Source organism: Nerophis lumbriciformis, linkage group LG04 (assembly GCF_033978685.3).
Source record: "Nerophis lumbriciformis linkage group LG04, RoL_Nlum_v2.1, whole genome shotgun sequence".
Taxonomy (NCBI): domain Eukaryota; kingdom Metazoa; phylum Chordata; class Actinopteri; order Syngnathiformes; family Syngnathidae; genus Nerophis; species Nerophis lumbriciformis.
Window position 1 is genome coordinate 14,202,537 of NC_084551.2, and position 26,503 is coordinate 14,229,039.

Sequence of the window (26,503 nt, forward strand, 5' to 3'; positions counted from 1 at the left end):
GGAATTTCCCCCATTGAAAATGAATTTCCAGTATGCAAACTTCTACATATACCACATTTCTCAACTGATTTTAACAGACAAAAGCTACTTGGTCTTGTTACTTAAGTGCTAACATGTTATCATGCTAACATTAGCATGCTAACTTTTTAAGCTTATTTTGCAACAGTTTACTCCAGTGTATGTGACATGTGCTAGCATTCTAACATTAACGTGCTAACTTTTTCAGCTCATTTTGCAACAGTTTACCCCAGAGTCATATAACTTGGTGTGTGTTCCATGCTAACTGTTAACTGTTAACATGCTAATGTTAGCATGCTAACATTAACGTGCTAACTTTTTTCGCTTATTTTGCAACCGTTTCCCTTAGAGTAACTAGGTATGTGACAGACGTTACCTGTTAGCATGCAAACGTTAGCATTTCAGTTCCACCCATGTGTGGCTCGCCCGTTTCAGCAGTGGCATTTACACGCAATTCCGAACCGAATTGCACAGATGCTAGTTGTGTAGGTTGTTTACCTAAGCGAGTTGAAAAATAAGGCTATAGTAGATCCACGCTAATGTTTGTGTCTCCTAAACAGCCACAAAAAGATAAAAAAAAATCTCAGTCACTGTATTAGGCCATAGTACAATATTATTGTGGTATTGTCCCCCCAAAATAAAGACTTGGTAAAAAAAATACTGTGCGTAAATGGAATTTGAAGAAATGTTTAGGATAAACACACTCACTATAATCAAACACAAACATAATGCTTACATGTTCTAATTGTATTTATTACTACAAACATATATACTTTAAGTGCAAAATATTGTGCGGGAACATCCACTGTTTGAGGTAAATATTTAAAAGAAAAAACTCACAGTTAAGTGTCTTTAAAGTGACAATGTAATCATTCAGTGGAACAAGTGTAAAACAGTAATGTTGTCTTCGGGGTCTTTCAACTTTTACTTTCTGAAAAGTAGTTTCCTCTGTCGAATACTTTTTTTAATATCATTTGAAAAATACTGTTTTTCAGAAAAGTTAACTCACAACTGAACCTATTCATGTAAATACCTCACAAATTGATGTTCAGCCTTGCTGACTTCAAATATATTTTCCAGGTGATGGTTTATCAAGTAGCTTCTCATATTACTCTTATTACCCAAGGTGTGCAGTGTCAGTGCTCCCACCAGGCGCTTTCCCTCCGACACTCCAGACAAAAGGTGGCGCGCTTTGCTTTGCAGTAAGCAGACTTTATTACCTCCACCGAAGAGGTTATGTTTTCACCAGGGTTTGTTTGTCAGTTTGTTTGCAGCATGACTCAAAATGTGGACGGATTTTTATGAAATATACAGGAAATATCCGTAATAAATAATTCCTCTTATCTGCTACGAACACACTTCTCCCGCATGCTTCCTCTTCCATGCCCCCACCTTGCTGGTCCCACGATGCCCAAAGAATTCTGGGAGATGTAGTTTATTTTCAAGAACGGCAAAAGCGCCAGAAAAAAACTCCACATCAAGTTTTCATTTGATATCGTCACACGTGTATTGTGAGGATTTTGAAACTGCAATACTGATGTATGTATATGTATGTATATGTATATATATATATATATATATATATATACATATATATATATATATATATATATATATATATATATATATCACACATTCATACATTGCTTTCATTTGAGTTAACGTAAAATACCCAAATTTTTAAGGTGTGGCAGCTTTTATTTTGTCGTGGCGCGCCGCAACAATCTATTACATTATGGGCAAACCCTAGCAAGCATATGTGAATATTATTCTAAAGTTAATAAACATACATAAGGAAGGAAAAACGTTTTTCATTAAAGTGAAGAAAAAGATGTAATTTGCAACTTCTTACACTTAAAAAAAAGACAGTTTGCGAGGGCCTTGTTGGCTCTGGCACAGTGCCAAGACTTGACTGAATAGAAGAAGTATAAGTCCTAACAAAGTTTTTGTAGTGAACCAGCAGAATGATAATCTTTTTCAAGAGGAGCGCTACACTGCGCTGCAAGGTTGTGCATCCCGCGCCTTCTCCGATCACCGGGATTCGGCCAGCCAGAGGCTTTGATGGCACAGCAAGCTACGTACGTGTCTGACAGCGTAGGTGACAAGCCTCATTCACATCCCCCGTGTAGACACATCCTCCCAACACTATTAGTAAAATATTCTTGTTTGCAGACAAATATAATTTATATAATAAGAACTGTGGGAGGCCAACACACAGGAAGCAGCAACCGCTGAGTAAAGCTAACGTGACAGACGAAACTAAAATGTATCTTACACTTTAAAAAACTGTTTTTCCCCACACAAGAATATTGTTCTGATATTTAAAGAAAACATAATGAACGCAATCAATTTATCCTCCCAACACTCCCCTCTGTACGCTAGGGGCCCAGCACGTATTGACCCGCCTAGATACCCCAATATCAAGGTGCTGTTCCCCACCTTTTTTGTAAGGGGCGCCAGAAGTTGGCAGACCCGTCAGCGATCCTGTTCTGTCTCCCTGTAATGTTTGTCTGCTCTTGAATGGGATTGTGTTGAAAATCTTAATTTCCCCTTGGGGATTAGTAAAGTACTTCTGATTCTGATTCGACTGCGAAGTTAATGGTCGAATCAGACTCCTCCGAATTGAATCGTTGAATCTTTGAAGGCAGCCCTATGAATAGCACTACACAGATGTCTGACATTTGTGCTTGCCAACAAGTGTCTCTCCACAAAGTACCATGTCATGTTTTGCTTGAGTTAATACTTTACTCAGTCCAATACATATACATTTTTAACCTTTATATCATTATTTTTTTTCTGTTTCGAGTTTTTTTATATTCCGTCTCTCCCTGTTAAAAATAAATTTGCCATAAAATGATGGACTGTTGAGATTTTTCCAAGGTGAAAAACATGCAAATCCAGCAGGCGTTTAAATAATTACTTACACTGTCACGAAATGGGTGTAACAGATCACAGCTAGTGTGATTGCGTGGAAATATGTTGTGTAAATCCTACTAAAGCTGTGCTGTACAATGAATTGACAGCCCATGGCTTTTAGTTTGCACGGCTCAAATAACTCAATTGGTGGAGATTTGTGGACCCTAGTTGGACTGAGGGCTGGATTGTGCAGGATGACCACTGTGACACAATGCCTGCGCTGAAGTCAACCACTGACTAAACTACAAGTGACTCATATTAAACATTAATCGTAATTCCAGAGTTAATCATTCACCTCGTATGGCAGTTTGTCAAAGAAGCCATTGCCCATCTTGCTGTTTCCACATTGTCTTAATGGACCTCCCACATCAGACAGGTCCTCTTCGCCATCACTGAGGTCAATGATGTTGATGACAGGCATCTTGTAGAGTGCCAGCATGGGCCTCTCTTTCACACCACGTAAGACGACAGCGTCCAGCTCGGTGTAGTAATCAAGCAGAGAGCTGTTGACCTCCAGGCGCAGCAGGTTGGTAGGGAAACTGATGTGTTTGATGTTAGGTGAAAACTGCCGTGCCTGAGGTGTCAGTACCTTGGTAGGCTCCCCCGACCACAATACCTCCCACCTGCATTAGAGAAAGTTGATGTGCACTAATTAGTCAATCCACTATTCATTATTTTTAAACGGCTAGAATTTGCCAGTAATAACCTGTATTTTAAAATGGTTAGTTTAAGACACTCTCCCCCGAAAAATATCCTCATCGTATTTGATTTGTGTCAATCATCAAACCCCAAGGTGTGAGATTATTACTTCTTTAGTCGCAAAAACCTGTACCGTGCGTTTGTCTCACATTTTTCATTATAAACTGCCAATTCAACAGTGCCGCGCCTCGTGCAGACACATGCAATGAGGCGCGCACACACTAGAAAAAGAATGTGATGGATGACACTACGCCTCATGACACATTGTTAGTTTAACTTAAACAAAAAGGACAGAATATTAATAGAAGTTGATTGATGGGACTATCTACACTGATAGCTTCTATTACATCTGTGCGGCACGTAAAAGGTCTAGAACTGCTGATTATGATGCAGCAATTTAGTCCTTGTCGCCTAACTGCTTAATAGATAGCATGTCTTATTAAGAGACAACAGAAGAGGGCATTCCTGTTTTGTGCACACATTTAGCATGACCAATGATATCATGGCTATCATTATTATCACAGTATTGTTTAATGTGTATTAAACATACTTACACACACACACACTGATGTCTTCTGATTTTATTCAATAACTAAAATAAATAAACTCACTGTTAGAAAGCCCACTATTTTGCATGTTTTGTGTTTCTTATTGGTCACTGATAAGAGTGTTGTGGCAGGCGTTGGTGTCCTACTCAGTTCAGCATTCCTTGCACGCACCGTAAAACAACTCCAAGTAGATATCGATCACTCTGTTCTAAGAGAGCACAGCTTGTAGGTAAATGTGCACAATTTATTATCTTAGCTGCTGAGACAGTAATGTGTTCATACAAGTTTAAATTGGGGTATGTCGTTTCTTAATGGGCAAAGACTTTAATGTCTGTTGTATTCATGTTAGCATTTAAGCTAGCGAGCTAGTGCCAGTCCGTCTGAGTTTTTCTAAGTGCGGCTATCAATCACGTTTTCTTTCGTTCATTTTAATTTACAATGGAAATACTAACCGTCGAGTTTTACCGCTGTCATCATTATTACCGTTTATTGTTACATCCCAAGCAGAGTACAATCAATATACTGATAATTAATTTGCTGTAGTAATTTTCTTCACATAAAATGTCATCAGTATAATTGCACGATGACCATGACAGTTTTACAGGGCTGGGCAGTTCTAAATGTTCCCTCCCATTTGCGATTAGACAGATGTATGCAAATTGTAAAATGTGTTAAGTAGCTCTAGTGTCAGATGTAGGAAAGACCATCGCGATAATTATTCACTTTATAGCAAATATGCTGTAGCCACTGGCACATACGCTTCTTGTTACACGCACATTGTGTGCCTACTAAAGATGAAAAAGCGGCGTGTCCGCATAGTGTTACTATTAAACATAGAAATACAAACTTGTTTTGATGCTAAAGTAAAATCAAACCAGGGGACAAGCTAATGCTTAAGTGTACAACTTATAAGAAAAAAGTCCAAATGCTAAATGTTATCAGACAACAAGTACAAATAACACAAAGCTGAGATGTAAGCTTTTTTATTCATGTTATGTCACGAAAATTGATTGATTTTTGCTTGTCTAATAAAGACAATGCCGGCAAATTTTAAAATAGCCTGCTGCATTTTTAGTATTCAGCTATAGTAGCTTTTGAATTTCTTCTATTTCCATTGCATGTCCTGGTTTGTATTACAGTCTATTTTAAAATTGGTTTGTTTATATTGTAATGTATGATGCTAAATGATATGATGTGCCTAAATTATTAACATTAAATTCTATTTTGTGAAATCAATGCAGCATTTTTATAATATCATCAAATGTCTTATTGATGTCTTTTTTAAAAATGTGGATATAGGTTTTAGGCAATGTCACCCACTAGCCATCCATCCATTTTTTACCGCTTGTCCCTTTAATCAACATGAAACACTCTTTTTACCAGTTAGCATTTTTCCTCTTCCGATTAACTGTTGTGTAAGCTAAAAGGGGGTTTGGTGAATATAAGTATTATGTCACCTCACCCTAGGGAAAGACAATTGACTTCATCATAGTGACATAGTGTTGTTGTTTTATCAAATATATTTCAAAAATTGTACACTTGATGCGTCAACAGGAGACTAAATCGGAAGTTGTAGCCGCTTTACTTTATCGTTTGGATGTTTGCTATGAAAAGTAACATCCATAAAGTAAATAACAATCAGTTATTCAGACAAGATAGCTAGACAGGCTAGGCCTCAAATTCACTTCAGAGTCACGTTTTAACCATTTGTTAACTACTTCTGCCAGCAGCTATAGTGACCCTGAACTGTGGTAGCCCTTAAGTTAAAATTAAATGTAAAAATGTTATATTTTCACTAGACATGTCCGATATTATCGGCCGATAAATGCGTTAAAATGTAATATCGGAAATTATCGGTATCAGTTTTTTATTATCGGTATCGGGTTTTTTATTGTTTTTTTTTTTTTATTAAATCAACATAAAAAACACAAGATACACTTACAATTAGTGCACCAACCCAAAAAACCTCCCTCCCCCATTTACACTCATTCACACAAAAGGGTTGTTTCTTTCTGTTATTAATATTCTGGTTCCTACATTATATATCAATATATATCAATACAGTCTGCAAGGGATACAGTCCGTAAGCACACATGATTGTGTGTGCTGCTGGTCCTCTAATAGTACTAACCTTTAACAGTTACTTTTCTAATTTTCATTAATTACTAGTTTCTATGTAACTGTTTTTATATTGTTTAACTTTCTTTTTTATTCAAGAAAATGCTTTTGATTTATTTATCTTATTTTATTTTATTCGTTTTTTTAAAAAGTACCTTATCTTCACCATACCTGGTTGTCCAAATTAGGCATAATAATGTGTTAATTCCACGACTGTATATATCGGTTAATATCGGTATCGGTTGATATCGGTATTGGTAATTAAAGAGTTGGACAATATCGGAATATCGGCAAAAAGCAATTATCGAACATCCCTAATTTTCACAGTATTGTCTTCCCCAAGGGATTGTCAGAGAAACTTCCGCTTCCTTAAAGGAAGTTGCTCCTTGTGTTGTACAATGTGTTTTTGTTCTGCTGTCATTTATATTGTAGTGTTCTTTTTTGGAGGGATTTAAGATAGCCATAATGTATTTAACTATTAGCCGCCCAGAGTGCGCCAGCCACAATTACACTAAACTATGAAATGGCGCATGGGTCGCGAGTTTGAGACCCCTGGTGTAAAAAAAGTAGGTGTAACTACCTTATGATATAAACAATTGTTTCAAAGTCATTGATTATGGCAAGCATGACCAACATGCAATGTTAATTCAAAATACATTAAATACAACTCAAAATTTAGGGTCTGATGATAGCTTTTCAAATCAGATGGTTATCTTTACCTGACATCTGTTGGTGGATTCTGGGAGAAGGGGTTATGTGAGCAGGCCAGAATCTGGATGACGGCCCCAGGGTAATAAGTCTCAAGGACCTCTACAGCTGTCGGGTAAACTGGTTCTTCAAAGCCCAGCTCGATATAATCCTGGCTGTAGAAGTTTTTAGGGGTGCGTCGTAAACGTGGTGGAGCACTGGCACACTGTTCCCACCATGTTCCATAAGCCCTGAACACAGCAGTCTGTGTAAAGTCCCCAGAGCTGGGATAGACATTGGGTACACCGGCCAGGTTCCACATCGTGTATGACATGCTGTTTTCGCTGCCGTAATGAGAGCTGAAGTCCAAAACCTCCTTGACATACTGCTCCACCTCCACGCTGACTGGCAATATCGCCCGTTGGCCAGACTCCACAGCCCGTCGACTGGTCAGCGCCTCGCCGCGAGTCCCACTCCTGGAGCGTCGCCGCAGACAGATGTAGTAAAACATGCTCAACAGAGTGAACATAGGGAACCCTGGGCTTGTTGGGAGTGGGGAAATAAATGGAGGGAGAAGGGAGAAGAACCTCCTACTATTGGGAGCACACAGGCTGCAGGGCTGGGGTGTAAAAAGTGCAGGTTAGAGGCCCGGCTGCATGCATGACCTGTAGGTTAGAGACAAACACATAGAAGAGTGAGAAGTTAATCTAAATTCATCTAAATTCATTCTAACTTAGGTGACTATTATTTTAAAAAGCATCGGAGAATCTTCGCTGCCTTGATTACATGTTGATTGAGAAAAGGGTCCAGTGTTTCCCTTCCACTATAATAGCGAGGCACCAGATCAAGAGAACGTGTGTTTTATCAAAAAATGAAAACAAGCATTTTGCCTCTAACCAACACACATTTTAAAGAAATACAGACGATGATTCAGTTGTGAATATGTAGATTAGTGATTCTCACACTTCAGGCTCCATCTAGTGGTACGGCAAAGAATCACTTCATTAAAGCACACGGTTTTAGTTTCCTATATTCAAACACAGTGTTACTGTTCAAACTGTGTTGTTACAGAGGCCAAAAATATTAAATATACTTGTTAGATAAAACCTTGGCCTTGTTTTTAATGAATACTTAGGCCTACTATGATACTGTATCTTATTGTTGGTCATTATGGTGGTAGTTGGAGAGCCAAGGGTTTTATGTGGAGAAAGTAGTTTGAGAAATCCTAATGTAGATGATAATCAGCACTTTCGATTGCCTCCACACATACTAAATTGCAGAACAATAGCAGCTTTTAGCTTAGCTCAGGGGTGTCAAACGTACGGCCCGCGGGCAAAAGGTTTTATCCGGCCCGCGTGATGAGTTTGCGAAGTATTAAAATGAGCTGCTTTTTTTTGTAACGAAATAAACTGCTGTTCTAAATGTGTCCACTGGATGTCACATTAGTAATTCTGTTAGGCAAGCAAACGGTTTATACCGGGGCCAAGCAAGAAGTACGCAGTAAAGGGTGACTGTGGCTCCTCCTCCTCGACCCACATGAAACTTAAAACCTGTCATTTGATGTCTTCTGCTTCAAACACAGCGCCATTTGGCACCCTCCTTGCACCAAAATGTCTCCGTCAAACACGAGAAAAGTGAACTTAACCCTTTTGAGTAGTTTTTACCTCCGTTTCTTACGGTTTGTTGAGTTAGCACTGGATTGATACGTGGACATGACAAAGGAGGTATTTGATACCTAGAAGAGTTCCCCTGTGGATCATTAAAATGTGTCTAAGTCTGTTGTGTTTTTTGTTCAATCCCAGAAAGACTGTGACTTAAAGTTTAATTCTGGCTTTGTAGATACACTGAGACGAAGTCTAAGCTCATTGTGTTTTTGATGCTGCACCAATTTCCTCAAAATGTTCAACAAACTTGAAGTGTTCTGTCCAGAGGATTATAGTGGTTAGCGTGTCCGCCCTGAGATCGGTAGGTTGCGAGTTGCCGAGTCATACCAAAGACCGCACTAAAAGAACACCTCCAGGCAACTACAACCCTAGACTAATACCCTCCCCTCACCACATCCCACCTCCTCGGATTGTAAATAATCAAATGTATATACTTGTTCTTATGCTTTCTGAGCTCACTATGTTCTCTGCTCGCTGTACATATCCTACAAAGTCAGACCTACACTGTTACAATGTCCATTTCTCAGATTATATAATTGTTGATGACTGAAGTGCTGATATCAACCAAACCTAACCCCGAGATATTAAAAAAAAGGCCATATCACTCAGCCCTAAATTCAATGTATATACTCTGATGATTAACTTGTGTGATGACTATATTATGCTGATAGTATATATTTGTACCATGAATTGATTAACGTGGACCCCAACTTAAACAAGTTGAAAAACGTATTCAGGTGTTACCATTTAGTGGTCAATTGTACTGAATATGTACTGTACTGTGCAATCTCCTAATAAAAGTTTCAATCAATCAATCAAAAAAGACTATAAACAGGCATGTGATTTGACCACAATGAAAAAGACTGAAAAAATTTCCGGGGGTCTGGGAGGGGGGACAAGGGGGTTTTTCACCAGGAGCTAAAATTAACAAAGACAGCACCATTTGAAGAAAATATTTTAGTGTTTCAAGACATGAAAACATCATTATTAGAACATACCTTGCTTCAAGTTGTTTCATATGTTTTTGGCGTTTCGCATGTACTTCCAAAGCCTTGAAACCTTGTGATCCATAGTCAATATTATCATGACACCACGTGCACAAAACCTTTCCGGGACGATCGATTTTCCGAATAAAATCACCGAACAAAGTCGTAACTTCCTTCTTCCCAACAGTATCAGTGATTTCCCTTTCCATCCAGTCCCATCAAAAACTTATTTTTGACATGTTTATCAATTTCTTTTATTCGTAAAGCGTCCTTTCTCTCGAGAACCGACATCGTTTACATATGGAAAATGGGGGTAATAACCATTATGAATGATGACGTTATTAACGTCATCATTCATAACAGATGTCCTGATTGGTCACAAGGAACATATCGACCAATCAACTACGGCGTAATATAAACTACGTCTCGAATCTTGATTTAGGGTCGGAAAAAAAAACCGGAAAAACGGGAGATAATTTTTTTTTTTTTCCCGAGATTAAAAAAGACGGAATTCCAACTTTAGACGGAAAAATCACATGCCTGCATAAAAAATGGGACCCATTACCTCCCTGCTTGGCACACAGCATCAAGGGTTGGAATTGGGGGTTAAATCACCAAAAATGATTCCCGGGCGCGGCCACTGCTGCTACCCACTGCTCCCCTCACCTCCCAGGGGATGAACAAGGGGATGGGTCAAATGCAGAGGACAAATTTCACCACACCTAGTGTGTGCGTGTGACAATCATTGGTACTTTAACTTAACTTAAGAAAGGGCCTGTTCTATTGTTGGCCAAAGTAAAAAAATAAAAATAAAAAATAAAAAAAAACCTTCCTGGAGTTGTCTTAATTTTTAAGTTATCATGCCATGGTTTTACCATTCCGGCCCACTTGGGAGTATGTTTTACTCCATGCGGCCTCTGAGCTAAAATGACTTCGACACCCCTGGCTTAGGTGATGAATACTGCATTACTGACAGTAGTTTCACACAGGGGTTGACACTTTCTATTAACACTAATATGTAGTAGTCCTTTTACAGATTATATCCTTCATTATTCAAGCACCCAGTGCCTAAAATTGCATACTACACAACCGCAGCTTAGTACCATGTTCAGCTTGTCAGCTTGGAAAGTCTGTTGTATTTCGACCACGGCACTTTGACACCCTTTTATTTTTAGCAGACATATACCATAGCCTACTATGTGTACAGTCAGGGCGTAAATGTAAATACTATATTTTGGTTTTATATGATGTTTATCTGTGAGGCAAAGAGTATAGTTTTCTGTTAAAGGTGCTCTTGGTGAAGTTACTAAATAGCTGAGGTTAGCAAGCGTTAGCTCGCTAGCCTACAGTTAGCACGCCTTGCTAAACATCCTTTTGTTAACCGCCACGGCAAAACAAGCAAACATTACGTCACACAATGACACTGAATTTAGAGGGACGTAACAATTCAAGAAGGGACATTCAATTACATTTCCTTTTGCAAATGACTTCACCAAACATACGTTACCTTGTGATGCCTTCCATTTACTTGGGACTCTCTAAACACCCATCAAAGTTGACGTTACATCCAAACCCGCTGCAACCGAAAATAACATTGCATTGTGTACAACTTAATACTTTTAAATAAAAACATATTTCGTTTTAGACCAGAACACACTGAGAAACGCCTCGTTTAAAAAATATGGAAGATATGCAAGGCTGTCAAAATGACATGTCTGTAATTGCGACAACACGACATGGCGTGTTTTCATACAGACTGTAATCTAATGTAATGTAGTATATTGTGTTTGAGGAAAATAAATCAAGTCGCGCTCCGTTTAAAGCACAACGCTACAAGGTAGCTTTGAAAGCTGCAATATTTCCGCAAACCAATTGATCAACTTCCGGTTTAGGGAAGCGAAGGGCATTCTGGGAGTTGTAGTTTATATTTCAACTACAGCAGTGGTTAACCTTGTTGGAGGTACCGAACCTCAACAGTTTAATATGCGCATTCACCAAACCCTTCTTTAGTGAAAAATAAAACGTTTTTTTTTTTTAAATTCAAGACAAAGTTATATGTTTTTAATAACACTTTAGTATGGGGAACATATTCTAAGTAACAAAGACTTAATTTAGACTTCCTTTTTATTGTAATTCAAATTTGAACTTTACAGCACAGATAAGAACGAAATTTCGTTACATAAGCTCATGGTAGTGCAGGATAAAAAAGCAATAAGGTGCATATATAAATAAATAAATAGGTTACTGTACAGATAAATATATTGCACTTTTTCATATGCGTCACCACGTTTATGGATGTATGTTATATTGTCTTTTTTATTCCAGCGAGTTAATCCATTTTGGAGGGAGTTGAGGGGATAATTTAATTATGATGCGTTCAAGAGTCTTACGGCCTGAGGGAAGAAGCTGTTACAGAACCTGGGGGTTCTGCTTCGGAGGCTGCGGAACCTCTTTCTAGAGTCCAGCAGTGAAAACAGTCCTTGGTGGGGGTGGGAGGAGTCTTTGCAGATTTTCTGAGCCCTGGTCAGGCAGCGGCTTTTTGCGATCTCCTGGATAGGAGGAAGAGGAGTCCTGATGATCTTTTCCGCCGTCCTCACCACTCTGGAGAGACTTCCAGTCCAAGACATTGCAGGCTCCAGTCCAGACAGAGATGCTGTTGGTCAGCAGGCTCTCTACAGTGCCTCTGTAGAATGTGGTGAGAATGGGGGGAGGGAGCTGTGCTCTTTTCATCCGACGCAAAAAGTGCATGCGCTGCTGAGCTCTTTTTACAAGAGCTCCGGTGTGTAGGGACCAGGTTATATTGTCAGTTATCTGCACCCCCAGGAATTTGGTGCTGCTTACTATCTCCACTGCTGTGCCGTTGATGTAGATTGGAGCGTGGCTAGAGTTTTTTGGACACTAGGGGAACAAAGTAACAAAGACTTAATTTAGAGTTATTTGGTTAGGGTTAGGCAGCACGGTGGAAGAGGGGTTAGTGCATCTGCCTCACAATACGAAGGTCCTGAGTAGTCTTGGGTTCAATCCCGGGCTCGGGATCTTTCTGTGTGGAGTTTGTATGTTCTCCCCGTGACTGCGTGGGTTCCCTCCGGGTACTCCGGCTTCCTCCCACCTCCAAAGACATGCACCTGGGGATAGGTTGATTGGCAACACTAAATTGGCCCTAGTGTGTGAATGTGAGTGTGAATGTTGTCTGTCTATCTGTGTTGGCCCTGAGATGAGGTGGCGACTTGTCCAGGGTGTACAACGCCTTCCGCCCGATTGTAGCTGAGATAGGCTCCAGCGCCCCCCGCGACCCCAAAGGGAATAAGCGGTAGTAAATGGATGGATGGATGGATGGTTAGGGTTAGGGTTAGAGGGTTGGGGCCAGGGTTAGAGGGTTAGGGTTATAAATAAGGCCATGCCGAATAAGGCATTAATAAATACTTAATAATGACTAGTTAAGAGCCAATATGTTACTAATTTGTATGTTAATAAGCAACTAATTAATGGTGAATATGTTCCCCATACTAAAGTGTTACCATGTTTTTTTACTGGTGCACAAAATGAACCGTGCATGAACATCACCTTGTTCAAACAAAACCAACACAGTGCATAAACTCACAACAAATTACACACCCGCAAATCAGTGTGACTTCTGCTGTTGCCGTATCCGTAATACGCCGATAGGGAGAAGTTTTTATTTACACCATGAGTCACGTGTGTTTGACCTGCGCCGAACCCCTAGGGTTCGATCGAACCCAGGTTAAGAACCACTGAACTACAGTATTCAATTCCTCTCAGGCGGATTGCAGTGCAATCGATTAACTTACCGTATATCAGTGGTGTCCAAACAAACAAAATTGTCCCAAAAAAAACATGTGTGAGTGATTAATCATTCTTACATGTTGTCAAGTATTTATTTATAGCTGCACAATATTGCTCTTTTATCCTGCACTACAACGAGCTAATGCATTGATTGATTGATTGAAACTTTTATTAGTAGATTGCACAGTGCAGTACATATTCCGTACATTTGACCACTAAATGGTAACACCCGAATACGTTTTTCAACTTGTTTAAGTCGGGGTCCACCTTAATCAATTCATGGAATGCAACCAAAATGTTGTTCTTGTCTTTACTGTAAAGTTCAAATTTGAAAGACAATAAAAGGAAGTCCAAGTCTAAGTTAGTCCTAACTGGTAACATTAACTGAACAAAACAAGTATCACACAGCACACCACTCTTTTATTTGTAAAATGAAGTAGAAAAACATGTCTTTATATACAAACATCAAATTAAAACAATCATTTATACTATTTACAAATAATGTACAGTCTCTGTGTTCCCAGACAAACTCCATCACCAGCATCAGAGTTTTTTCATCCAATTAAATAATTTAGTAATGAGGCTCATATTCGTGAACACATGATGACTGGAGTCTTCTTTCTTTTGGCCTGGAGGAGGCGGATGATATTCTGACGTTAAATCATCAGCGTCTTTGTTGTTTGACTCTTTTTCTTCCTCGACGGAAACGCCATCCTCAGACAGCGAAATTGTATCTGAAGACTGCTCAGGTGAGGGTGAAGGTGGGATGGGCACAAATCCAGCAGAGCATGCGCAAATTTCCCTGACTGCCACATCTGTGATGGTGCTGAGGAACTCTGGTTGATAACTGTGAATGTTTTCGACCAGGTCCTCTGAAATAAAAGTCTGTCTAACCTTTTCCTCGATAGACGCAACCAAATTGTCTCTGATGGAGGACGAAAAGTGGATTTGGACCGAGGAGAGTGAGCAGGAGACGCGGTCCACCACAGCATGTGTCACCCCAGCAACCATTTTACTAAGGCACCGGGATGGCATAGTAAAGTGAGTGTTTGGAGGAGGCAACCAAAAGCACTGCAAGACCTTCGGGACCACCTTTATCACCATATCTCGCACGTTGATTAATTGGGAGCAGCATGTGTGCTGGTGCTCCCAGCTCTCAGCCAACCTCAGAGCTTTTTTGACTATCCCAGGTTGTCTGGAGGTGACAAAAAAATATGGTTGACATTTGTTGTGTCATAAATGTCCTACTAGAGTAGGGGTCGGCGACCCGCGGGTCCGGAGCCGCATGCGGCTCTTTGATCACTCTGATGCGGCTCAGCAGCTTACTTGCTGAACCCCCCAATTTTCCCGTGAGACTTCCGGATTTCAGTGCCTCTCGCAAAAAACTCCCGGGATTAATATTCACCGATTTTCACCCTTTCAGCTATAATAAGGGCGTGCCATGATGGTACAACATTTGGCGCCCTCTACAATCTGTATTAACAGCGTGCCAGCCCAAAACTTGTTATACAATATACATCTTCTGCTTGCACACGTACGTGACAGCAAGGCATACTTGGTCAACAGCCACACAGGTTACACTGACGGTGACTATATAAAACAATTTTAACACACTTACTAATAATGCGCCACACTTTGAACCAAAACCAAACAAGAATGACAAACACATTTCGGGAGAACATCTGCACCTTAACACAACATAAACACAACAGAACAAACACCCAGAATCCCATGCAGCCCTGACTCTTCCGGGCTACATTATACACCCCTGCTACCACCAAACCCCGCCCCCACCCCAACCCTGCTCCCTCACACATCAACCCCCCCCCCCCTCTGTGCGTCGGTTGAGGTGGGCGGGGTTTGGTAGCGGGGGTGTATAATGTATCCCGGAAGAGTTAGGGCTGCATGGGATTCTGGGTATTTGTCCTGTTGTGTACATGTTGTGTTACTGTGCAGATGTTCTCCCGAAATGTGTTTGTCATTCTTGTTTGGTGTGGGTTCACAGTGTGGCGCATTATTAGTTAGAGTGTTATAGTTTTTTTTATACCGCCACCGTCAGTGTAACCTGTGTGGTTGTTGACCAAGTATGCCTTGCTGTCACCTACGTGAGCAAGCGGAAACACCATACAACGTGTGGCTGATCAGGCACTCTGGTTGTAGTGGGTGCCATATTCTGTACCATCACGGCACGCATGACGCTGACAAGCGCCATTCATTTAAAACCCGCGTGCCGCACCAGCTTTCAAAGTCCATATAAAGGTGTGGGCAGCGTGTCTGAGACCCCTGGTTTATACATAGCACAAAGCATAAAGAAAACTTTGTATGCAGTGTTATTTCATTTAAAATTTCAAAAACAATTTTATGGCTCCCATTGGTTTCTATAATTTGCTAAACTGGTCAAAATGGCTCTTTGACTGGTAAAGGTTGCCGACCCCGTACTACAGCTAATAATGAATATGCATCACTGGAGACCTACTTTAATTGAAGGGGGATCTTCTCAGGACAGTCGAGGAGACTTCTGGCTTCAAATTCAATGTCTCTCATCTTCATGCTGGTGTTCACCTCAAAGACCTGACACAAGAACAAGATGCAATAACAATACATATTTATAGAATACACGTGGGTGCAATTTATCAGCTAACTGAGGGTCCAGACTTACCAGCCTGGCCTCCGACTCAAAATCGTCGTCCATTTCAAACTCCCAAAGCCTGCAAAGAAAGCATCAGCGTCATCAAGCATCTTAACTTTTCACGTCCACAGTAGAATGAATAGTCAAGCTCTGGGTGTCCAAACTTATTCCTACCAAGGGAATCCCATTAAGGACAGGTCTGGTCTAACATTATTAGACTTTAGATGGCCATGTCAACACAAATATGGATATTTAAAAAACACATATCTCTTTTGACTTTTCTTCCGCACGCAAGAGTAGATTTTTGTCACAATAATGGAGCATTTAATAAACTTTGAACCTTATTTAACAAAGGAACAGAAGTAACAAAGTTATTGACTTACATTTGAAAACAGTAGTTCTCAAACATTTTTCCACCTCAGAAAACACTTGGCTCTCCATGTACTACAATAAAATACAGTAGCATAGTAGGCCTACATATTCATTAAAACTAGGCAGAGGTTTTATTTAACAAATATATATAATATTTTGGCCACTCTAACATTACACACAGTTTGTAAAATAACACTGTGTTTGAATATTTAATTAAGTGATTATTTGGGTATACGTACCACCGTTTGAGAATCGCTGGTCTAAAATCTATATAGCAATATATATTGGAGACTCCTGTGATAACGCTATATATCACAATATATTATTTGGCATATATATGATAATAGAACAATTTTAAAACAAGTTTGGCTGCTATTGAGGGGGTAACATATTGCGTCATTTCCAGGGAATTATTTTCTAAAAAAAAAAACATTATTAATCTCCTTGCTAATTTACTGTTAATATTTAGTTACTTTCTGTTGTAACATGGTTCTATCTATGCTTCTGTTACAATGTAATAAGCACTTATTCCTTGTTTCAATACTTCACATTAGTTTTGGGTATCGATCCAATACCAAGTACCGGTAGTTATAGGGGCAGTATCAGTCATGTCAACACTGGTACTGATACCGAAAATGTTGAAGATCATTTAATTGTTTTAATTTCTGATCACAATTATAATTAGGGGTGTGGGAAAAAAATCGATTAGAATTCAAATCGCCATTCTCATGTTGTACGATTCAGTATCAATTCTCATTTTTCAAAAATTGATTTTATTTTTTAATTTAATTTAATTCAATTTTTTTATTAATCAATCCAACAAAACAATACACAGCAATACCATAACAATGCAATCCAGTTCCAAAACCGACCGAGGATACACAAACACGACACAGAACAATCCAAAAGTAGTGAAACAAAAATGAATGTTATCAACAACAGTATCAACAGTAATACAATTTCAACATAGCAGTGTTTAAAGATCCCTCATTGACATTATCATTAGAAATTTATAAAAAATACAAATAAAAAAAGGAACAATAGTGTAACAGTGGCTTACACTTGCATCGCATCTCATAAGCTTGACAACACACTGTGTCCAATATTTTACACAAAGATAAAATAAGTCACATTTTTGGTTCATTTAATAGTTAAAACAAATTTACATTATTGCAATCAGTTGATAAAACATTGTCCTTTACAATTATAAAAGCTTTTTACAAAAATCTACTACTCTGCTTGCATGTCAGCAGACTGGGGTAGATCCTGCTGAAATCCTATGTATTGAATGAATAGAGAATTGTTTTGAATCGGAAAAATATCGTTTTTGAATCGAGAATCGCGTTGAATCTAAAAAAATCGATTTATAATCGAATCGTGACCCCAAGAATCGATATTGAATCGAATCTTGGGACACCCAAAGATTCGCAGCCCTAATTATAATCACACAAAAACACAAGATGGCGGTGTAATAATATTAAATAAATATTTGTATTATTTTCTTATCCCTTTATATTACATACAATATTGTGAGCAAAATAAATTAAATAGCAAAAGATAACTAAACATGAGCACAAACTACAATTGGCTCTGATTTAAATCTTTTTGTTTTGCCTTTGGGTCCAGAGACGTATTTACTGAATTTGTAATCATTAACAAAAACAACAAATAAACTATTCAGTGACATTCAAAAATATTGATATAATCACTGTATTATCGACCTTGTTTACATTTAAGAGCTCCAGTTTAGTAACATAGTTTATTGTATCCTCCTACGCCAGTGGTTCTCAAATGGGGGTACGCGTACCTCTGGGGGTACTTGAAGGTATGCCAAGGGGTACGTGAGGTTTTTTTTAAATATTCTAAAAATAGAAACAATTCAAAAATCCTTTATAAATATAAATAAAAACCTATCTTTTTTTCCAAATAGTTCAAGAAAGACCACTACAAATGAGCAATATTTTGCACTGTTATACAATTTAATAAATCAGAAACTGATGACATAGTGCTGTATTTTACTTCTTTATCTCTTTTTTTCAACCAGAAATGCTTTGCTCTGATTAGGGGGTACTTGAATTAAAAACATTTTCACAGGGGGTACATCACTGAAAAAAGGTTGAGAACCACTGTCCTACGCCATACACTACACATCGTAAGTAAGTACATTTTATTTATAAAGCGCTTTTTACAGATAAAATCACAAAGCGCTCTACAAAATATAGGTGAAGTAAAACAACAATTCAATTTAAAACAGTAGGGGCAACATCATAAAAAGGATACACAGTGGATTAAAATGTTAGTTAAAAGGTGCATCAACTAAAAGCTTCACTAAAAAGAGAAGTATTCAAATGTTTCTTAAAAGTTTCAATATAGTCAAGATCACGGAGAGACTGGTGCAAATTGTTCCAGAGTCTGGGACCTATAGCCTGGAATGCCTGGTCTACACGGGTTTTAAAACAAGTATCTGGGATATTTAAAAGACCCTGGCCTGAAGACCGGAGCGTAGCAAGTCAGTGATGTACTGAGGGGCCCCACCACGCAATGCACGGAATGTCAGGACTAAAATCTCAAACTCAATGCGGAATTTAACTGGAAGCCAATGAAGACTGGATAAAACAGGGGTGATATGGGCTGTTCTGGGTGCACCGGTCAAAAGTCTGGCAGCCGCATTTTGTACAGTCTGAAGTCTCTTTAGCGTTGACTTGTTGAAAAGAGTTCAAAGAGAATTGCAATAGTCAATGCGAGACGAAATGTACCTGTGAATGATCATTTCGAGATCCGATTTTGATCATCGTAGAAACTATGGTGTGCACCATAGCATCTGTAACTATTCTTCGCCTCCTGTGATAATAATACTTGGAAGAAACATTGTCTTGAGAACACGGCTTAGCACTGGTAATGCTGATACGATGCCTTGAGGACGTGGTCGTCCGCTTGTCGCTGTCAAATTGGCGGGAGACAACATGCATTATCATGATATGACGATAGTAATAAAAACTCTAAAACAAATTCATATCATTTATATCGGCTATCGTCTACATCGCGCAACCCAAACTTACATGTGTTGGTTTCATTACATTCAGCGGTAGACATAAACCAAACAAAAAACATTGATACTGTCTTCCAAACTGCATGTAAATGTGTGCTATTTTAACAATAATGTGCACAACGTTAAGTTAAAGTTAAACATACGTACATATAATGTCACCACAGGTGGTGCTCGGGTTACGAACGCGTTCTGTTCTTAAACTGAAGTGTAAATCGAATATTAGTTTAGTATAAGTCAGTGGTCCCCAACCTTTTTGGCACCGCGGACCGGTCAACGCTTGAAAATTTGTTCCACGGACCGGGGGGGGGGGGGTATTTTTATTTGTCATAAAAAAATACAATCATGTGTGCTTACGGACTGTATCCCTGCAGACTGTATTGATCTATATTGATATATAATGTAGGTGCACTAATTGTAAGTGTGTCTTGTGTTTTTTATGTTGATTTAATTAATTTAAAAAAAAAATATATATATATATATACCGTATATTACCAAATAGTAGCCCGGGCGTTTATTTCACAAAATCGATTTTGGAGACAGGCGTTTAAAAGAAGCAGGCGGTTATTTGCACAAGGCTTTTATTTATTTTTGCACCAGCTTGCACCAGGCCATTATTTGGTTACAATGGTTACTGTCCAGTATTTTTTTTTTGTACAAAAAACTTTAAATGTTAAAGCTATTGTAAACATACAAACAAAAAAACAAGAGATCAACATGAGGTAGGCTATCAAAAGACAAGAGATCAACAAGGCCTCAACATGGCAGTAGTGCAACAATTGTCAAATAGAATACCAATACTAAAAATAAATAAACTTTTTAAACAAAGCAGCCTACCGGGAAAAATTAAATTATGGTACCAAGTGCTCAAGTATAAAACCCACCATCAAAACAGAACAATAATACTGTCACTTAAATAAAACAAAGGCTACAGTACTCCAAGTTTTAAATAAAGCAGCATACAGGAAAAATAAAATTATGGTACCAAGTACTCTATAAAGCCATCAAAAAAATAATACTGCAGCAAACGCAACCCTAGTAGCATTTTAATCTGAATTATGCAAATAACAGCCCTTGGGCGGCTATTTGGACATAGGCGGTTATTAGGAAGAGGCGGTTAATTCACAAAATGGGGTTAGACCCCGGGCGGCTATTAGGACATGGGCGGTTATTTGCCCAAGGGCGTTTATTTGGTAATATACGGTATATATATATATATATTTATTTATTTTTTTCTTGTGCGGCCCGGTACAAATCGATCCACGGACCAGTACCGGGCCGCGGCCCGGTGGTTGGGGACCACTGGTATAAGTCACAACTTAAACCTAAATGAACACCTACAGTAAGTCACTTGTACTGTACACAGAACACAGGAAGTGCATATAAAATACAGTAATAAAACAGTTAAATACAATAATTAAATGAAATAGTAATGCAAATGAGAATAACCCCTTACTTTTATTAACATTTTTGTTGTCTTCCACACTGGGAGGGGCAAACGAAAATAGGGAAGTCTGAAAATTAAGCCCGCTACGCTGTATTGTTATCACTGTCTATTTCATGGGAGCAGATCATTTTACATGTTTAAGCTTTATCCTTGATGATGGTTGCGGCATTTGAGCGGCTTGGACCGGGCATGCAGCTAATGTAGCTTTTCCCCACTTTTACACTGAGAAATTCAGATTTTACTTCACTTTGATGTTATTTTACTTTCACTTTCCTTTGGTTTTGTACTCTATAAAGCCATCAAAAAAATAATACTGCAGCAAACGCAACCCCAGTAGCATTTTTACATGGCAGTAGTGCAACAATTGTCAAATAGAATACCAATACTAAAAATAAATAAACTTTTTAAACAAAGCAGCCTACCGGGAAAAATTAAATTATGGTACCAAGTGCTCAAGTATAAAACCCACCATCAAAACAGAACAATAATACTGTCACTTAAATAAAACAAAGGCTACAGTACTCCAAGTTTTAAATAAAGCAGCATTTTTACACTCCTCTTGTGTTGCACGCACATGCACACAAGGTATTGGCGCAGGCCCACTGTAATTGGTTCCAAAGCAAATCACATGTTTACTGACCAAAATCAAGTTGACTGATTTATGGGAGCACGTTCACTTGCAAGTAGGGAACGTAGCACGGGACGTCATAAACAGCCGTCCACTTGTACATTGATAAGCGGAGGCCTCATGATGTGCCACCAAGCCAGTTGTGGAACTTGTCAATATCCATCCATCCATCCATTTTCTACTGCTTGTCACTTATTGGGTCGCAGGGGTGCTGGAGCCTATCTCAGTTGCATTCGGGCGGAAGGCGGGTTACACCCTGGACAAGTCGCCACACAAGGGCCAACACAGATAGACAGACAACATTCACACACGAGGGCCAATTTAGTGTTGCCAATCAACCTATCCCCAGGTGCATGTCTTTGGAGGTGGGAGGAAGCCGGAGTACCCGGAGGGAACCCACGTGGTCACGGGGAGAACATGAAAACTCCACCGTGCTGCCTAAATGACAAACCAAATGACAAAAGTCTTTAAGAGACACTTATTCTTCTGGTTGGCTACTTTGTATTAGTTTTGGGTGATACTACATATTTGGTTATCGATCCAATACCAAGTAGTTACAGGGGCACTATTGCTCATACTAATGCTGATACTTAACATTTTTAGGACTCCACACAGAAAGATCCCGAGCCTAGGATCGAACCCAGGACCTTTGTATGATGAGGCACACGTACTAACCCCTGTTCCACCGTGCTGCCCACTTATCAAAATACCAACTGATAAAAAAACTGATTTTTTTTGTTGTTGTTTACATGGTGGTGGGAAAAAGCGGACATGGACTTACTTTACTCTCAGTGATTTCTTGTTCTCCTCCACGAGCAGATCCGTCATGGCTTCAACAGTCACTTCAGGTGGGATCAGGCTCATCTGCTGAAGTCTTAAAATTTCCGCCAACAGTCCTATCTAAAAAAAAAAAAAAAGACAACATCAACATGTTTTTATTTTGATTTCCAATTTCAATACAAACTACTTTCACTATTCTCACCTGTAACTTGTAGGAGACAGCGTTCCAGCAAGTCTTCACCGACTGCTTGTATGCTGGAGTGTCAAAAAACTCCTGGAGAGAAAACATAATAATTATTGTGTGGTGTTCGGGTCTGTGGGACCCGTTTTCATTTTTTATTAGAAGAAAAATTATACAATGAATTAACTTTTCAAACTGAGACTCAGTGACTTTGGTTCATTTTCTGTGAAGAACATATATCAGAATACATATTTACCTACTCAGTGGCCTAGTGGTTAGAGTGTCCGCCCTGAGATCGGTAGGTTGTGAGTTCAAACCCCGGCCGAGTCATACCAAAGACTATAAAAATGGGACCCATTACTTCCCTGCTTGGCACTCAGCATCAAGGGTTGGAATTGGGGGTTAAATCACCAAAAATGATTCCCGGGCGCGGCACCGCTGCTGCCCACTGCTCCCCTCACCTCCCAGGGGGTGATCAAGGGGATGGGTCAAATGCAGAGGACAAATTTCACCACACCTAGTGTGTGTGTGACAATCATTGGGACTTTAACTATTTAATGACCACACACCATACACATTTCTATTACATATAAGATGTCCGGGGCTAATAGAAGTGTGGAAATTGGTGTTCTGTGTACCACACACACACACACACAGCAAGCCTAGACAGGAGGAGGACAGAGTGTAGGTACACAGAACATCAGAGGGTCAAATGTGTGAGAAAATGAGAGCAGACGGTGTTGACAAACAATGTTGCAACCTTGTGTGGGAACCGTAGGTGCAGAAACACAGAAGAAGAATCCCTGTGGGATGCAGAAACTGGCAGAGAAATTTTCCGTCCAACGTTCATATTGTTGTTACTCAGCCAGCGTTTGTGGGTCTGATGGAGCCGTTGCATTTTGCGGCTTTTAATGCCTCACAATCAAACACATTTATGTTAAAATACTGAACAGATATTTATTGGGATAAGGTAAACACTGAACATCTGTTCAGTAGTGATGGGTCCGGCAACACCGATGCATTGGCGCATGCGTCGAGCTCATAGAGCGAAACCCTGTGTCGGTGAGCGTACCGCTTTTAGAAAGTCCCGTGACCGACCATGAGCTGTTTTGGTCACGTGACCGATACGCGAACTGTGTCGCACTGACACCTCCTCTGTGCCCTGTGAGCGGCTCTTTTCTACAGCCGGAAAAATAATAACTAAGAAGAGAAAGCGTCTAAAATAGAATACGTTGGAAAAACTGTTGTTTTTTTAAATAAAAATGTGTAAAAAAAAAAATCAATAATAATTTCCAGGTCCACAAGCATCCTCATTCACAACACGTTCTCTTAGATTTCCATGTTATGATACATGTGCACATTATTTATTGACTGTATCTAAAAAAGACAAAAAATATATTTTTATTTAAATGAAGTTATGAAATAATCCTAAATGAAATACAATGACTTGGTTTATATTATTGTATATACCGGTACTAGGTCAGTGGTTCTCAACCTTTTTTCAGCAATGTACCCCCTGTGAATTTTTTTTTTAATTCAAGTACCCCCTAATCAGAGCAAAGCATTTTTGGTTGAAAAAAAAAAAGATAAAGAAGTAAAATACAGCACTATGTCATCAGTTTCTGATTTATTAAATTGTATAACAGTGCAAAATATTGCTCATTTGTAGTGGTCTTTCTTGAACTATTTGGAAAAAAAGATATAAAAATAACTAAAAACTTGTTGAAAAATAAACAAGTGATTCAATTATAAATAAAGATTTCTACACATAGAAGTAATCATCAACTTAAAGTGCCCTCTTTGGGGATTGTATTAGAGATCCATCTGGATTGATGAACTTAATTCTAAACATTTCTTCACAAAAAAAAAATCTTTAACATCAATATATATGGAACATGTCCACAAAAAATCTAGCTGTCAACACTGAATATTGCATTGTTGCATTTCTTTTCACAGTTCTTTTTGACATTTTAGTGACAAACCGGAGCTTGTGCTTCACTGAGTTTATGAACTTACATTCATATTTTGTTGAAGTATTATTCAATAAATATATTTATAAAGGATTTTTGAATTGTTGCTATTTTTAGAATATTTAAAAAAAAATCTCACGTACCCCTTGGCATACCTTCAAGTACCCCCAGGGGTACGTGTACCCCCATTTGAGAACCACTGTACTAGGTCATAAAATCAGTGTCAGTTGAGTCGGTCCATAGGTATCGACACAGTATCAATACAGTTTTGCAATGTGTCGAAACGCTTCATGACGCCTCATCAACCCATCACTACTGTTCAGTATTTTAACATAAAAGTGTTAGATTGTGAGGCATTAAAAGCCACAAAATGCAACGGGTCCATCAGACCCACAAACGCTGGCTGAGTAACAACAATATGAACATTACAAAAGGGTTAAGCACTTTTGGGCAACAAACCTCGGATTTGTGTTCCAATTACGTGTGGTAAACTCCAACATGCCAAGCAAAGAATGATAACAAACTACTGTAGTCATTTGTAACACAGAGAAATGATAGGATTAAGTAGGCTCTGCTCTTTTTTGAACTGTGTAACTGTAAACATGAGATGATTTCGATGTAACGTATCTATGCATGTTTAAAATAAACTAAGCCATTACCACAACGTTGATGTGTTTAAAACACTTACCATTAGTGGTCGGTAGATACCGATGCTTCCATCGATGAATTCTGCCGACATTTTGGCGTGTGGCGTCTCGTAAGAGCGGCCCAACTTGTGTAAATGTCCCCGCCAATAATTTAAAATCCCACATGAATGAAGATCGTTACGTCACTCATGACGTCATTTTCTCCTTCAAGGCAGATAAGGAAAAGGTCAGGTGACTTCCGGCCGTTAATCAAAACGGGGCGGATGCTACTTTGCTAGTACTTACTATGTCACTTTATCAGATGCTCTGTCCTGTCGCACACTTCAACCAAGCGTTTCAGTTCCGTTTTTATTTTCTAACTCTTAATCTAATACTACGTAGAAGAATAAACCGAGGTTTATTTTAGTAAGTAGAAAAGCTAACTAGTCGGAGTAGCGTGCGAGCTACCGTACAGACTGTCATCTTGTTTGCTAACGATAGCCTACAAGTGGGCGTGTTCATCCAAATATTAACCATTTCGATACAGAGAGTCGAATGAGTATAAAATCGATATTTTTCAGTTCTCTTCTATACTTATTTTCAGGAAATTCCTGAAAATAAGTGTGTTTTGTTGTGTTGTTATATCAAAGATATTGCAATGTGTGTCTTTATTAAGTACGGTAAGCTTTTATACACTCACTTTTTTTTTACATCAAAATATGCTGAGAATTTCATTAAATAAACATTTGTGAGGAAAATGTGTGTGTTTAATATACAGTGTTGTAAAAATCTGTAAAATTTTTTTTTTTTTTTAAAGTACATACAAATTCAGTTAATAAAAATTAAATGCAAATACAATGAGTGCTGAAATATTGGTTGCCTCAAAATTCAAGACAATCGACCCTGTCTCAGAACCAGCCATTGAGGTCTAAATTTACCGAAAGTGGGTCTTGAGTTTTGAAGCAACAAATAATTCTGCAATTAATTTTTTTACACTGATTTTTTTCTACACTGAATTATTTTTACATAGATTTTTTATTCAGTTTTTTTAACACTGAATTTTTAAACACTGTATTTACACACACACATTTTGCCCCCCCAAAAAAAAAAGTTTATTCACTGAAATTGTCAGCATAATTTGATGTAAAAAAAAATATTCAGCTCACAAAATTGAAATGCAAAAAAATTCAGTTGCATAAATTCAGTGTCCAAAAAAGATACAAATTATCCTCCATATTTATATTATTGTATTAGTACTTGGACACAGCAGGACTTTAAGGGCAAAACACCAAATGAGTTTGAATGAATGCCAAATTATATATTTTTTGTGTTATTTTGTATATAATAAAAAAGGGACAGTTGCACAATTGTATCAATACTGTTA

The 26,503-nt window shown here is 38.7% G+C and overlaps 2 protein-coding genes across 4 annotated transcripts in view; both read right to left on the reverse strand.

Moving 5' to 3' along the window:
- The window catches only part of fbxl4 (F-box and leucine-rich repeat protein 4), a 608,311-nt gene extending 596,795 nt beyond the window's left edge, over nucleotides 1–11,516 (reverse strand). For all 3 annotated transcript variants that reach the window (XR_012050354.1, XR_012050353.1, XM_061949438.2), the window contains exons 1-3: nucleotides 11,144–11,516; nucleotides 7,019–7,651; nucleotides 3,230–3,557 (exon numbers count right to left, since the gene is read on the reverse strand). Coding sequence is in view for 1 of the 3 variants with exons in the window: in XM_061949438.2 (XP_061805422.2) it covers nucleotides 3,230–3,557; nucleotides 7,019–7,515 (825 nt within the window). In the remaining 2 variants the exon portion in view is untranslated. The remainder of the gene's footprint in view (nucleotides 1–3,229; nucleotides 3,558–7,018; nucleotides 7,652–11,143) is intronic.
- A 2,345-nt stretch (nucleotides 11,517–13,861) lies between these two features.
- LOC133592194 (uncharacterized) lies at nucleotides 13,862–25,592 on the reverse strand. The gene is made up of 7 exons (XM_072912915.1): nucleotides 25,426–25,592; nucleotides 25,182–25,344; nucleotides 22,545–22,616; nucleotides 22,344–22,462; nucleotides 16,100–16,148; nucleotides 15,917–16,011; nucleotides 13,862–14,635 (listed from the first exon to the last, which is right to left on the reverse strand). Exons 2-7 carry the CDS (start codon nucleotides 25,230–25,232, stop codon nucleotides 13,984–13,986), a joined length of 1,038 nt encoding a protein of 345 aa, XP_072769016.1. The 5' UTR covers nucleotides 25,233–25,344; nucleotides 25,426–25,592; the 3' UTR covers nucleotides 13,862–13,983.
- Nucleotides 25,593–26,503: the final 911 nt, after the last annotated feature.

Excerpts from the sequence above, each read along its gene's own strand:
- LOC133592194 (XM_072912915.1), bottom strand. The coding sequence starts at position 25,232 with ATGTCGGCAGAATTCATCGATGGAAGCATCGGTATCTACCGACCACTA. Across the intron at positions 22,463-22,544 it reads CTGTCTCCTACAAGTTACAG|ATAGGACTGTTGGCGGAAAT; the intron begins GTGAGAATAGTG and ends TTTTTTTTTTAG. Across the intron at positions 14,636-15,916 it reads AAGATCCCCCTTCAATTAAA|ACAACCTGGGATAGTCAAAA; the intron begins GTAGGTCTCCAG and ends TGTCACCTCCAG.